Below are 14,215 nucleotides of genomic sequence, written 5' to 3' on the forward strand. Positions count from 1 at the left end.
TTTAAGTCCAAGATAACTGCAACAAGCTGTTTAACAAACAAAAAACCGAATTAAGCATGGTTTCCTGAACCACATTATAATGACCTATCTGAAGGTGAGTTGTAGGGCTGAATATCCTTATCTGCCCTTCAGCTATAAAATGGTTATGGAAATCGAGATAATTTTGAGGCCTGTGTGTTATTTTCAGTTCAGATGATTGCATAGCACTTTGCAGCTGGTGTCAAACCCAACAGATGTGCATTTCTTACCTGAGGGAAAACATATCTTCATCTTTTCACCTCAGGGAATACAAACACATCTTACTGTTAAATAACGTATATATAGCTGTACCTACAAATATTAACTATATTTTCAAGCAGGTTAATAAATCTTATGGGTGAGTGGGTGCATAAAACTTGACAGTAAATGTATATACTGAGACAAATGAGTAAGAGGTTACAATAATTCATAAAGCCTTTATTAAACTTTTTTTTGCCTCTAAACAGTGTTTGTGTCATTGAATGTGGGTTTATACACAGTGGATAAGGACAGTACACTGGAGGGGGAAGCCATGGTGGAGACTTGACAGGCAGAACCAGGGAGATGACTGACTGAGACAAGGTTGAGGGCGTTGGAGACCCAGGCGGAGCCGAAGAAACCGGGGAACACAGAAGGTCCTGGAGACCATACGGAGCCGTGGGGACGAGCGGCCAAGGTGAAACCAGGGTGCTGGAGGACTGAGGCGGAGCTGGTGCGCCTGAGGACTGAGGTGGAGCCGGAGGGAAGGAGGAGCCTGACGGAGCCAAAGGGGTGAAGGGATGAGTCACAGATGATGGCCCGTAACTCCATGGCGATGGCAGAGTGACCACAATGTGGACCAAGAGGGCTAGGGAAGCCTGGTAGAACTGTAGGGACGATGGTCCCAGGTGGAGCCGAGGGGGCGAGGAGCCACAGTGGAGTTGACAGTCGATGGGCCGAGGTGGAGTGATGGGCTCGGAGATACTAGACGGAGCAAACGGGTCAACAGCTTAGGGCTGAGCTGGTGAACTATCAGCCCGAGGCAGGTGACGTATAAGGAGAGGAAGAGCTGATGGGAGGCAGTGAAGACAGGGCTGAAGGACTGGGCAGTGCAGGCTGGGTTTAACAAACAGCCTTCCTGGCCGATATTGGACAAACTGACTAATTAAAAGTGGCCTCCTCGGCCGACACGGAATAGGCAGAATTCTTAGGAATGGCTCTCTTGGTCGTCTCGGAACAGGTAGAGGATGTGGGAGGCAGGGCGGAAACATCACATACCTCAATAGTACAGTGCAAGGTGACGAAACGGACAGACAATGAACTGAAAGAAACACGGAGCTTAAATACAAACAAACCAATCAATGAAATGAATGACAGGTGCGCATGATAATCAAACCAATGAAAAATCCTAGAAACTAATTGAAACAGGAAGCTGAACTAAAACACGTGACAAACCAACCCAAAACAGAAACAATACATGAATATCAATAACAAAATCTAAGTGGATGTAACTTTTAAAGCCTTATAAGCATTGGCAGAACACCAGAATTTCCATTTAAAACATTGCTCAAATGGACTGTATAGCAGATTCTACCCCTTAAATTGTAAGTGAGATGCTACATGTGAATTTCCAGCTTGATCAGTCTCCTATTAGGCTGATTTGTGGATGCTCAAATTTAGCAAAGAACACAATATGTATGTACACTGTAATTATTTGACAGCTCTGTATTCCTGGAAATTATTTTTTAATTTTTTAATTTTTTACAGAAAACAGCCTATAGCTGCTCATAGCTTTTAACAATATACTATGATATGTATCAGCTAAAATACTTTTATAAAATAAAGTGCTTTGAGAGGAAATTATGTTATTTTTACTCACCCCATGATGTTCCAAACCCATAAGTTGACTTTTTTTTTCTGAAAAAAAAAAAAAAAAAGGTGAATATGTGAGTCACCAAACAATAAAATCAAGTCTGAGCACTATTTTTGAATGTGAACTGAACATGGATGTGAATGATGTTTCAGTAAATAATGTCCGTTCCTTGCATAAAGCTATTGCAAGAGGTTTTATGGACAACGTTTTTAAAGATGTCACTATCAGAGAATCATTACCCATCACATTGACAGAATGGGTTAGTATCGGGGGAATTTTATCCATTGTTAAAAGCGATGTGTTGCCAGTTCTTGCTTTTCTTTTATTCTTTCGTAATACGACACTGTGGTCTTAGAATCTGTTCAACTGGACTACACTTGCATGATTAACAACTTCTGGACCACTCTAAAAAATGCTGGGTTGTTTTAACCCAAATTTGGGTCAAATATGGACAAACCCAGCCATTGGGTTACATTTTTTTAATTACATTTTTAACCCAATGTTTGAGTTTGTCCATATTTGACCCAAAATTGGGTTAAAACAACACAGCATTTATACTGTATGGAAAAGAGCTGTGTTAAGATTCTTTAAAAGTTCTCATTTTTGTTTTAGAGTAGGCTAGAAAAAAAGCATGTGGATTTAGAATTACTTAAGGCTGAGTAAATGACAGATTGTTTATTTATTTATTTATTTATTTAAATGGAAAGGTTGGTGTGACCATCAAATGAGTCATTTATACTACATCTTTTGGACTCTTTTGGACGCTGGGAGGACTGATTCATGATGTGCATATATATTTGACTCATAATAACGGTGTCATATTATTATAGTGCTCTAGTTACTTGCCTCCTTCTAGAATTAGTTTAGAGCTAAAAATTTGGTTCAACCATGATGTCACTAACAAGTGACATCACTACTAACGGACAATTCAGTGTGGATCCAGTTTAATGTCTCAATCCTAACACCGCGCGCACTGCAATCGATGGGATGAAATGCGATTGCGAATGACGCATACAGGTTGAGGATTTCCTTCCCACACGAAAGTCTGACGTCTACCCCTCCACACATTTAACTTTCACCACACGCTGCTTTATACCTATGGAGGGTCTCCGACAGTCTGCTTACACGACTTCGCTTTTGCGCATGATACTGCGGTCCCGACGCCACTTCACGCTCCAACTCACCTTGAAACGCGGTGCTCTCAGTTTTTACATGGAGAGCGACGGAGAGGCGACCAATACCCGCCCCGACGCCTCCCCCACTGGCCAATGAAATCAGAGCGGGGGCGGAGCTAACAGCTAAATTGTCACGCTTGGTTTCACGCTGGCATTGCCATCAAGCCGCGTCTGGCTGCCGTGCGCTGGTGCAGGTGCTCTATTTCATCGAGAGAGGATGCGAAAGGAAAGAAGGGGAGGGAAAGAATGAAGGGAACCGTCGGAGAAAAGTATGCAGGGCATGAATAAAAGGGTATCAACAGCTGACAGTGTGTCTAACGTCCAGGGGCTCGGCTAAGAATGATTTATTGAAAGGGGCACTTTGAGATATGATGAGGTTTCTTTCTGGTTGGCAATAGTACTATGATTTGGTATGTGGCCACTTTGATAGCAAGTGTATTCAGCACCAGAGGAACAGCTGCTCAAGGTGAGTTGAAGTGCAATTTATTATATACAGCTTTATGTTTGTTGTGAGATATTGCTGAGTTTAAAATAAAATTCTGGGATTGGGTCATTCTGAGTTAATTTCTAATAATATATCTAAATTCTAATTTGATCATGTGGAATATTTTAAAGTAAACAGCAGTATAGCAGCTCTGGGTTATATAATTATAGTTTTCTCTTTGCATAAATATTATTACTATGCCATAGTGACATTTCTGTTTAAGTGCTAGTGTTTTTTAAAAAGTCATCTGAGCTTGCAAAACGAGGGTTTGAGCTGTTTATTCATCCATATTCGTCTGTTCTTCAATACCATGAGGTACTTTAGGCTTGTATACTCCATATTAAGTGTGTTCGATTAAATTAAAGGGATTGATCACTCCAAAATGAACATTTATGGATGTACTTTTTCTTGTTGAGCACAAAATTATATGTTACAATTCACTTTCATTGTATATTTGAGCTAGCTGAGGCTGATTTTGCCCAACATGTTCTTTAGGTTTTGCATCCTCATGAGATTGAGTAAATGGTGACAAAGTTTTAATTTTTGTTTGAACTATATTTAAGCTCTGAAAATATGAATTGGGGAACTTTAATTACACATCTGCAGGGGCTTTTAGCTCAGTAGTATTTTAATATATCAGTCATTTTGTGCTGTAGGTTGTTATAGTAATTCACTTTATGAATATTCTGCCTTTCCTGACCTTCCTCAGATGTCTTTAGCTTTTTAAACACGAGGCCACTCTAATAGAGCCATCATAATTGTAATTCAAGATGTATTCTGTGAATCTGACCGACCTTCAGTTCAGACTAGTTTAAAAAAGTGGTCTGTCTTTATTTCAAATGTTGGGTTCATGGACTCACATAGCCCTGCAATTTCCAATTTCTCCACTAGAGGGCTGCTAACTGTGTAGCAGCAAGGAGCATCCAATCTTGGGTCACATTTTGAGAACTTTTTCATTGCATGCACTATGAATAATCATACATGTCAAATATGTCAAGAGAGACATTATACGTGGTTTGATATGTTGCTGTATGTAGGTGTTCTTTAACCCCTAATTTTTATGTATAAAAAGCAGAATGTGATCATCTTACCTTTGAGCTGTGTCATCCCCTTAATCTGACAGTGAGACGTATTTCACCTTGCTGTTCTGACTGTGCACTTTGCTACATTCGCTCAGTGTCTCCCTCCTGTGTGTCAGAGCCACGCTGCACTATCCCAGCCCTAATGCAGATCTCTCCCTGCCCTCACCCTCCCGTCTCAAGCTGTTAGCTGGCAAACAGGCCCATAAACTGGCCAGGTGCCAGATCTATGCTTTGTTGCTCTGTCTAAACAGAGGACTGGGAGGCAGCAGTCTGAGAGTCATGAGCTGATGCATGGCTCCAGGTACTGTAGGCCCTCAAGGCTCAATGCTAGCTGACCGCACTGAACTTGTTGAGACCTCTAGCAGTCCACCTCAGGAACAGACCATCTTCCCTCATGAGAAGAGCATGTGCCCAACAGCTTTCCCCTTTTAAACTAGTTTTGTGTTTGTTCGAATGTCATTTTGGCTGGGGCTCAAATTGATCTTTTTATCTAAATTTGTCTAGATTGACAAGGAGGTTTATAATACCTGGAGAGAGCTGCCAGATCTCGTTCATCTCAAAAGAATTGAGCTAACCACCTGAGCCATGAAATGTGACTAGTATAATATACAGTAATATAATATAATATAAAATAATATAAAATAATATAATATAATATAATATAATATAATATAATATAATATAATATAATATAATAGATTGTTTTGGGGTCGTTAAGATGTTTAAAAAAAAAAAAAAAGTTTCTTATGCTCACAAAGGCTGCATATATTTGATCAAAAATACAGTAAAAACTGTTATACTGTGAAATATTATTACAATTTAAAGGGATACTCCACTTTTTTCGGAAATATGCTCATTTTACAACTCCCCCAGAGTTAAACAGATGAGTTTTACCGTTTTAGAATCCATTCAGCCGAACTCCGGGTCTGACGGTACCACTTTTAGCATAGCTTAGCATAGATCATTGATTCAGACGAGTCCAGTAGCATTTCTTTCAAAATGACCAAAGAGTTTCAATATTTTTCCTATTTAAAACTTGACTCTTCTGTAGTTAAACCGTGTACTAAGATCGACGGAAAATGAAAAGTTGCGATTTTCTAAGCCTATATGGCTAGGAACTACTCTCATTCCGGCGTAATAATCAAGGAACTGTGCGGCCGTACCATGGGTGCAGCAGGCGTAGTGATATGACGCAGCGCCTAAAAATAGTCCCCAGCTCGGTAACTTCTTCCAACGTGACCGGGACTAAGTTTGTCTAACCTATTAGACCTATTTTCAGGCGCTGCGTCATATCACTACGCCTGCTGCACCCATGGTACGGCCGCACAGTTCCTTGATTATTACGCCGGAATGAGAGTAGTTCCTTCAATATCACATGATCCTTCAGAAAGCATTCAAATTTGCTTATTATATAATATAATATTATATTATATTACCCTTTATGCCCTACAATGTCATAGTTACAGCATCTATGAGGGGCTAACAGGCCATGCTAACCAGCCAAAATTTTGACTTTGGGTAGACAGGATGTGATTTGAGCTGATGATGATTTGTTTTAGCAGTTAGCACATGCTAGCAGACTACATTCTGCCGGGTTCTTAACTCATGTAGCTGCCAGCTGGAAAAGGAGAATCTAAAGAAAGCTTGCTCTGGAGGTTTGTACCGCAGTCTATATGTTTCATGGAAAGCTTGTTAGAGGAGGGCTAGCGGGGGACCTGACAGCTGCTCATTTTTAAGCGGTGTTGGATAACATTGTGTTTTCCAACAGTCATCACTTCTCTTTCATCCTCAGGCTGTGATAGCTTGATCCAGCAGAATGATAAGCGTGTAGGATTCTTCCTCGTGGAAAAGATTCAATAGTTTATATAACAAACAAGCAGCCTGTCATCACATCTGGCCGAATTTCCAACACAACTCACACGAGCATGTCACCATCACCATCATGGTCGTTTCTATGTCTTGGTAGTACAGATTGCAAAGAAAGAACCCCCAAATTGCTATATTTCAACTTACTGGCTCTTTTGACCGATACTTTCAATGTCTTGTAATTCTGATTTATAATGTCAGCTATCTAGCCAAATCCATGACAGGCGTTCTAATCAAACAATGAAAACAGCAGACTTGCACTGATAGCACACACACACACACACATATATATATATATATATATATATATGCAAACCATGAGCGCACAGCTGAGGCAGCCAATTTCCAAATGAATTTTGTTGGCTCCAGTGATTCTGAGGGAGGGGTAATGCTTTGGGTTATAAAGAACAAATAAGAAAAACAACTATTAGAAAACATACATTTTTAAGTTTTATTATAGTTACTTTTCATTTGTTTTCTTTTGCATTTATAGGACTGGGTGGGGGGTGGGGGGAGATTCAATTAATAATAAAAAAAATATTTCTTAATCAGTATGTTGTCTTGTTTTCGTGTCTTGCAACACCGCTTAATATCTAAACATTCTCTAAACAAGATTAATTTACTTGGGAAGCAAAATTGCTTAAGATATTATAACTTTATCGCCTGGTTTCACAGACAGGTCTTAGATTACGCCAGGAGTAGGCTTTAGTTAAATTAGGACATTTAAGTAGCTTTTATAAACGTGCCTTAAAAAACAATGGCACTGACATTTTAAGATATGCCAGTGCAAGTTGCTTTAAGTTAAAACAGCTCAAACATGCATTTTAGTCTTGGACTAGGCTTAAGCCTTCTCTGTAAAACCGGGCATTTATCTTGAGTAAAGTTAATTTTTCTTACGGCACTAAGTGAAAATAGCAATAGATGCTTTTTACATTTTACAATAGCAGTTTTTTTTTTTGCTCTAAGTGTAAATAGCAGTTAGATGTGATCTTTATCTAAATCTTTAGGCACTTTATTTCTACTTTTCGAATATTTTCTTAATTTTTTTATTTAAAATAAACGCCTCTTCAAGCTGATATGCAATGGGAAAAGGGAGAAGAATGAGTTCGGAATTTGAACTTGGGTCGGTCGCGTCAAAAGCTTCTGTCAACAAGATTGTCAACAAGCTGGGCTATTTGCACTTGGTGTGAAGACACTCCGTTTTCTTACTCCAATGCATTGGTAAAACACATCCTGCTGCACTTCATATATATATGAAGTGCAGTAGGTTGTGTATCGCATTTGCGTTCAGGATATCTTGTTCAGTTTTAAACAGAAAAAAATGGACAAAAATGTTCAGAAAGCTTCCTAGCACTATAGACTCTGAAGTGAATGTCTTATCTATGTCTGTGGCTGGATTCCATTTCTACTTTCTCAGCACTTCAAAGGCAGTTTCCTGTCTCTGATACTCTCCCTCTTCTAGCGCTTACAGTGTAGTCCACCACCACAGCCAGTGCAAACCATGTGCCTGAGCAGACTCCCCGCTGAAGCAATGGAAGAGTTTGTCTCATTCAAAAATTTGTGGGTAGAGCCTTTTTGAACTGGATGTTTCTATAATCCACAGACTCGTTCAACTGTTAGGAAGTTGGATACAAATTCTGGCCATTATCTGAGTTTCTGTCTTTTTGGGGAGAATAATGGGATGACAGATGTGTGATGATAGATGAGTTCTATGACTTTGCTATTAAAGCAGGGCTATGCAGTTTCGGGAATTTCTTCGCTGTATTCTCGCTTTTTGCTCGCAGGTTTCTCTATAGAGCTCCCCCTACAGCTTCGGAATAGATATTTGACAACACTGTCGAAAAACTCGTTGGCGACTCTCAGATACCAGAGGCTATTCACCTTATTCCGCCCCGCCCACTTTTACTTCTGTCCAGTACTTCCGTTGTAAACCAACTTCCGGTTTAGCGGACCCTCATTCAATTTCGAGGAGAACTGCAGAGAAGTCTCACTGATAAAATGTCACATAAGATAAGCTAATTTGTGCCAAATGTGCTATGTACGTGTGTACCAACAGCACAGCAATGCACTGTTTCTCGGGGTAATTTTTAAACGACTTTTAGGTGTTTATATGACCCGTCTGCCTGTCTGATCGCAGCCCGGCCGATGTGTAGTGTTTAGCCTACATTAGCCACAAACATCTAATGTTGTAATGGTCTCACTACAGGACACATACAGTACACATGCTATACCTTGTTTGAAAGCTATGGTCCTCTAGAATTCAGTCGCTGGATTTATTTTACAGCCATTACTTGTGTTAGAGATCAAACCATAAGAAATTGCAGCTAGCAGTTAGCTAAGCTAACGTTACCCTCTTGTTCATCTAGTTGAGGCTCTACTTTCTTTCTACACCAGTTCGTGGCTATTTTTTTCTCATCTGTTGGCTATACACTGCACATGTATCTGGTGATTAAGCAAACAAACTGTGGTGTAATAATGTTTCAAACTTTACATGTAGTAGTGTTTGTGCACATCTTCATAACTAAGTAATAGCTATTAGAAAGACACAGCTATTAAATAATTTGATTGTGGCATTGTTTCAAAAGCTTCAAGTGAAATGTACTTTAGTACGTTGCAGCAGTTGTTAATAACCGTAGGCCAACGCATTTGGCTATAATATTATAGTCTATCTACTTATATCAAGATAGATAACAGATTGGACCAGGGCAAACAAAGCGCTAAGTAGCTAAACCAGGAAGTGAGATTACGCGGATGGCGCCACCCAGTGCTACTTCCGGAATAAGGTGAATAGATCAACGACATCAAAGCAGATGGGACATTCTTTAAAACACTTCATTCGGGTTCGAACAGCGTGAGGGAGCGCAATAATGACAGAATTTTAGCAGATTTTTTTGCCGTAAAGCAATTCGTTACATCGTGAGACCTGATATCACGCGATACTTCCTGCCCGCCGGCCCAAAGTTGCAAGTGCGTATTTTCCGCTCACGGGCACCAGGGGGGTGCGAAACGACCACCATTCAACCCGAAATAAGTAATATAACCATTCCAATGACTCCGAAGCGGTTCAGTTAAGGTAAAAAAAGTTACTTAGTTCACCTTTAAGTTACATACTCAGTACATTAGTTCCCCAATGTAGTATTGTTGTGTTTTCCCTGATCACATTTAAGTTGGAAATGAGCAGTGACTTGGCGATACAATATTATATTGTTATATGGATCACCGTACAATCATATTGTATTTTAAAAATTTTGATAATTGTGACCCTGGACCACAAAACCAGTCATAAGTCGCACGGGTATATTTGTGGCAATAGCCAACAAAACATTGTATGGGTCAAAATTATCGATTTTTCTTTTATGCCAAAAATCATTAGGATATTAAGTAAAGATCATGATCCATGAAGATATTTTGTAACTATCCTACCTTAAATATATTAAAAATTTATTTTTGTGAGTGGATGCAGCACAATCGGCAACATAAATGTAGAATTTTAAAGGTGATTTTCTCAATATTTAGATTTTTTTGAACCCTCAGATTGCAGTAATAGTTGTAATAGTCAAATAGTTGTATCTCTGCCAAATATTGTCCTAACAAACCATACATCAATGGAAAGCTTATTTATTCATTTAAATTAATTAATTAAATTTCATCTCAATTAAAAAAAATTTACCCATAAGACTTTTTTTGTGGTCCAGGGTCACAATTTGTGATTATTAAGGCATTTTGAACAAGAATACTGTAACTTGTTTCGCTTAACTTGTTTAATCTGTGTTGTACTTCAGTACTTTAGGCTGTTTTCTCATTTATGAGAGAAAAAACATTAAAAAACATAAAAAAATACTAAAATATTTAGTTTGTATTGTAAAATATTGTATTAGTTGTATAAAACATATTTTTATACTATCGTTTACTGTATTTATTTGCTTGGTCACTGTCAATGTTGTTGTGTGTTTTGGTTCTTTTGCTGTTGAAGGACCTTTGAAATAACTTGGCAAAGTGATATGGAACTGTAATTCGGTCAAGAGCTGCCTGGAACTACTTTAGCTGTGCGTTTCCCTGAAAATAATTGCACATTTTAGAACGTTCATCAACCAATCAGATTCAAGCATTCAACAGCCCTGTAGTATAAATTTATATAGTTACATAGGCTATATATAATGATATATAATATATATATATATAATAATAACTTGAAACCCTGGTCTTCTAAGATTTATTTTTAATATCTTCCTCAATGAAATCATTCACCACTCACATACTCTACATACTCCTTGAACCTTGATGCTCTAGCATCAATTTTTCACCAAAGGCCGGCCTGCGACCCGATTGATGTGGATAGGAAGTAACAGGCCACCTCTGGCCCAGGGCAAAGGGCCTGTTCCATAAAAGTCACTAACCCTTATATGTCAATCAGCTGGTATTTGGGCCAGCATTGACTCAGGTCCCCCTCCCCCAAATACAGTCTTCCTCTTACTCTGTAGATGCATGCAAGACAACACTATGGAAGATGTTCCATATATAGATACCTTCAAAAGAGCCCTGTGGAATTCAGTTAATTATGCATGACTTAGCTCTGGCGTTAAAGTAAAGAAAGTATGTTTCTAATTCAAGCTCATCAACACATAAAAAACACCCCTCCCATGTTGGAGAACATGCCAGATGACTGATTTATTCACGTCATGACACTCACTAACTTCATTTAAGTGCCATTAAAGATCTAGATTTTATACAATGATGTAAAACTATCAAGTTTACATTTATGCATTTGGCAGACGCTATAATCAAAGTCCCAAGTCGTTTCACTCGGCGGCCATCTTTGAAACGCCTCTTGGGCAGCTGTTTCAGTCATTCAAGTACAGCTCCTGCCACTTTGAATGGGGAAACATCAAATTCCCCAAAGCTGTTCACCAAGCTTGCAATTCAATTTCATATTTGAAATCACCAATGAAATCTAACAATAACTGTCTCATAAATTTTGCTTCTAAACACTCAAATCATGACAAACATAATGCATTTTTCAGGCTGGACCAACCAATGCCCATGTGCAGTCCTAAGTGTGTGTCTCAGAACACTGACGCTGCATCCAAAATCGAATACTTCTCTTTTATTTAGAAGGTGGTACTTATTCTGCCTTATTGCACATTGCACTTTCTCCCATCCCATTCATAATAATTTGAGTGCACCGTCTTTGTATAACTATAGTCTTTAGCTATTATCTATTGTGACTTTGACATCCACTTCAAGAACCTTGTTTACCTTTTAACCTTTGCTTTATTTAATTTTATGTATCGTCCACACCGGGAATGGAAGAGCTGTTTTTTTTTCATGTACTGTGTGTTTAGTCAGTGGAAATCACTCTCTTGGTCTAAGTACAGCTTAACGTCTGGTTTAGCACTTTGGAAATCACTGAGCAGAAAGTCTTTGATCTTTTAAGAATTGAGAGCATGGGCCTATTGATCGATACACTCTCATTGCTCGTTTAGATCTGCATCTGTGATGTGGCCACGGCCTACAGCACACCAAAATGATTGAAGAACCTTGTTTCTGTGTCGTTTGTGGATGATCCATTGATAATGCAGTGATATATCTTTAAACACTTCTTGGGTTTAGAAAAAGAAATGTCCCTTTTGATTGGCACAAATGAAAATGATGATAATCAAGGACGCTCAGTAGATGGTACTCCAGCGGTGTGGTTAGAGTGCTGACTAATGGAGGAGTGATGCCAGTGTTTAGTCTGACTCAGCGTCAGAGGGTGAAGAGGAAGAATCATGATCTAGCATCTGGAAGAGGAAAAATGAATTTCTGAGTGTTGGGTCAGTAGGAAACATAAAGGTGAATTTGGGATTTGTGCAGTTTGAAAAATGATTGGGTTTGGTACACTACTGTTGAAAAGTTTGGGGTCAGTAAGTTTTTTACTTGGGGGGGGGGGGGGGGGGGGGGTAATAGTAATTAATATTACTATGAAATGCTGCTCTTTTGAACTTTCCATTAGCTCTGCATTAGCTGGGTGTGTTACACATATATACAAAGATGAAAATGACCCCTTCTGTTTTTCAGGTTATGATGTATTTGAATGTCTTATTGTGTCAAAGGTGCATGTAGTATAAATCCCAAAAGGAGACGTGTGACACAAAATTTACTTTTAATGAATACGAAGATATATCAGGTTCTACACATGAACATTAAATATGTTTATTTAACACAAGAAAATGGACAGATGGAAAAAAGGGCTTAAATACGCAGGTCTAGTTGATCAACGAGACAAGAAACAAGTGTGTAACTAATAAGAAACCATGACAACTAATAAAGAACTGGAACACAGGCAAATAGAGTCAATGACTAGAAACTAAACAAGACAATAGGTGTGTTCGACTTAAAGTGGCGCTGCGCAGAACGATCGGTGTAAGACACCAAAGTACCGCGAGAGCGATTAGAGAGTAGACTTGAATCGCTCGCCACTTTGATGTCATACACCAATGCTTTATTTTTTGTTCAGATTTTTGCTCAGGATTTTCAGATATAGAACATTTTGTGACATTTTAGGCAGGAATTTTGTTTATGCTTTTTATTATTTCCCTTGTGCAGCTTGAGGGATTTGTCATATAATTGATTCTAAACTTTGACTATCAGTCGCACATTGTCTGTATTTAATGATATGAGAAGTATAGATGCACAGTATATTAGTATCCCAAACTGGCTAATATTTGAGATTTTTTTTTTATTTATTATATAAGCTGATTGGATATTTAATTAATTAAATTCATTATATTTTACATAATTTAATGCTCACTCAAAGTTAATCTTTAAAAACACTAATAATTTAATAACACTGTTAAATGCCATCTTTAGCGAATCTCAACAAATATATATATATATTTGATTTGTACATGATAATATTGTTATGCCTAAAATTCACTTGTAGCATTTAAAATGACTTATTTTAGTTTTCAGTAAAAACACGAATAGTAAAAATAGTGCAGAATTTTAATATTGGTGCATCCCTAATGAGGAGTGGTACTTCTGTTCAATGAGATTTCAGTGTGGGCGGAACTACTCAGCTTGAGGCTGCAGAAATAGAAACCATGGCTGATAAGAACAAAACTCTGAGTGTTATCCCTTTACGTTTGGTGTAACACAGGCAGCACACTATCATCAGTCAGAGATAGAGACAGAAATGCCAGACTGCATGTACACTTTGAGATCCCGTTGTATTGTGTGCGTCAGGACAGGCTGCTGGACTTCACAATGAATTGACAGAGATGTAGAGAGCTTGTGTGAGTATGCGTCTCTGCTGACGCGCGTGGGCCAGGCAGGCAGCCAGACAGCATGCTGATAGCCTCTCTCCCTGCCCCCTGACTGGACCACTTCCCCTCGCGTCTCATTTTTCAGCTGTCCATTGATGCAGTGCACTCGGCTTCCTCCTGCTCAGCTCCACCATGTCCATTAAACATTCATGCTCTGGCCATGAGATACTTCAGTACTGTACCCCACACTGTAAAAAATTATTGTAATTTTATAAAAGACTGTAAAAATGCTACAGTAAAAACCTGTTAACTGGTTAACAGTAAGTTCCTTTACTATATACAGAGAAAAACTGTAATTACAGGGTTCCCACGGGTCCTTGAAATCCTTGAAAGTTTGTGAATCTGAAAAAAAGTAAAAAAAAAAAAAAAAGTTTTTAAAAATAAACATTCATAGAGACAGGTCCTTGAAAGTGCTTGAATTTATTTTTTGCAAT

General features: G+C 38.6%; 1 protein-coding gene and 1 long non-coding RNA gene across 3 annotated transcripts in view; one reads left to right on the forward strand and one right to left on the reverse strand.

Moving 5' to 3' along the window:
* Positions 1 to 437: 437 nt before the first annotated feature.
* On the reverse strand, positions 438 to 3,135 carry LOC311277505. 2 transcript variants are annotated; one of them, XR_014625270.1, is made up of 3 exons: positions 3,055 to 3,135; positions 1,877 to 1,914; positions 438 to 1,318 (listed from the first exon to the last, which is right to left on the reverse strand). It is a non-coding gene; the product is annotated as an uncharacterized lncRNA (long non-coding RNA). The 2 variants fall into 2 exon arrangements; XR_014625271.1 differs by having other exon boundaries at positions 439 to 1,318; positions 2,967 to 3,073.
* A 172-nt stretch (positions 3,136 to 3,307) lies between these two features.
* Positions 3,308 to 14,215, forward strand: part of igsf9bb (immunoglobulin superfamily, member 9Bb) — a 119,944-nt gene continuing 109,036 nt past the window's right edge. Inside the window, exon 1 of the mRNA XM_084388116.1 lies at positions 3,308 to 3,511. Within this exon, the coding sequence (XP_084244242.1) occupies positions 3,448 to 3,511 (64 nt within the window). The 5' untranslated portion in view covers positions 3,308 to 3,447. The remainder of the gene's footprint in view (positions 3,512 to 14,215) is intronic.

Source organism: Rutilus rutilus, assembly GCF_951802725.1.
Source record: "Rutilus rutilus genome assembly, chromosome: 18".
In the NCBI taxonomy this organism is placed as follows: Eukaryota; Metazoa; Chordata; class Actinopteri; order Cypriniformes; family Leuciscidae; genus Rutilus; species Rutilus rutilus.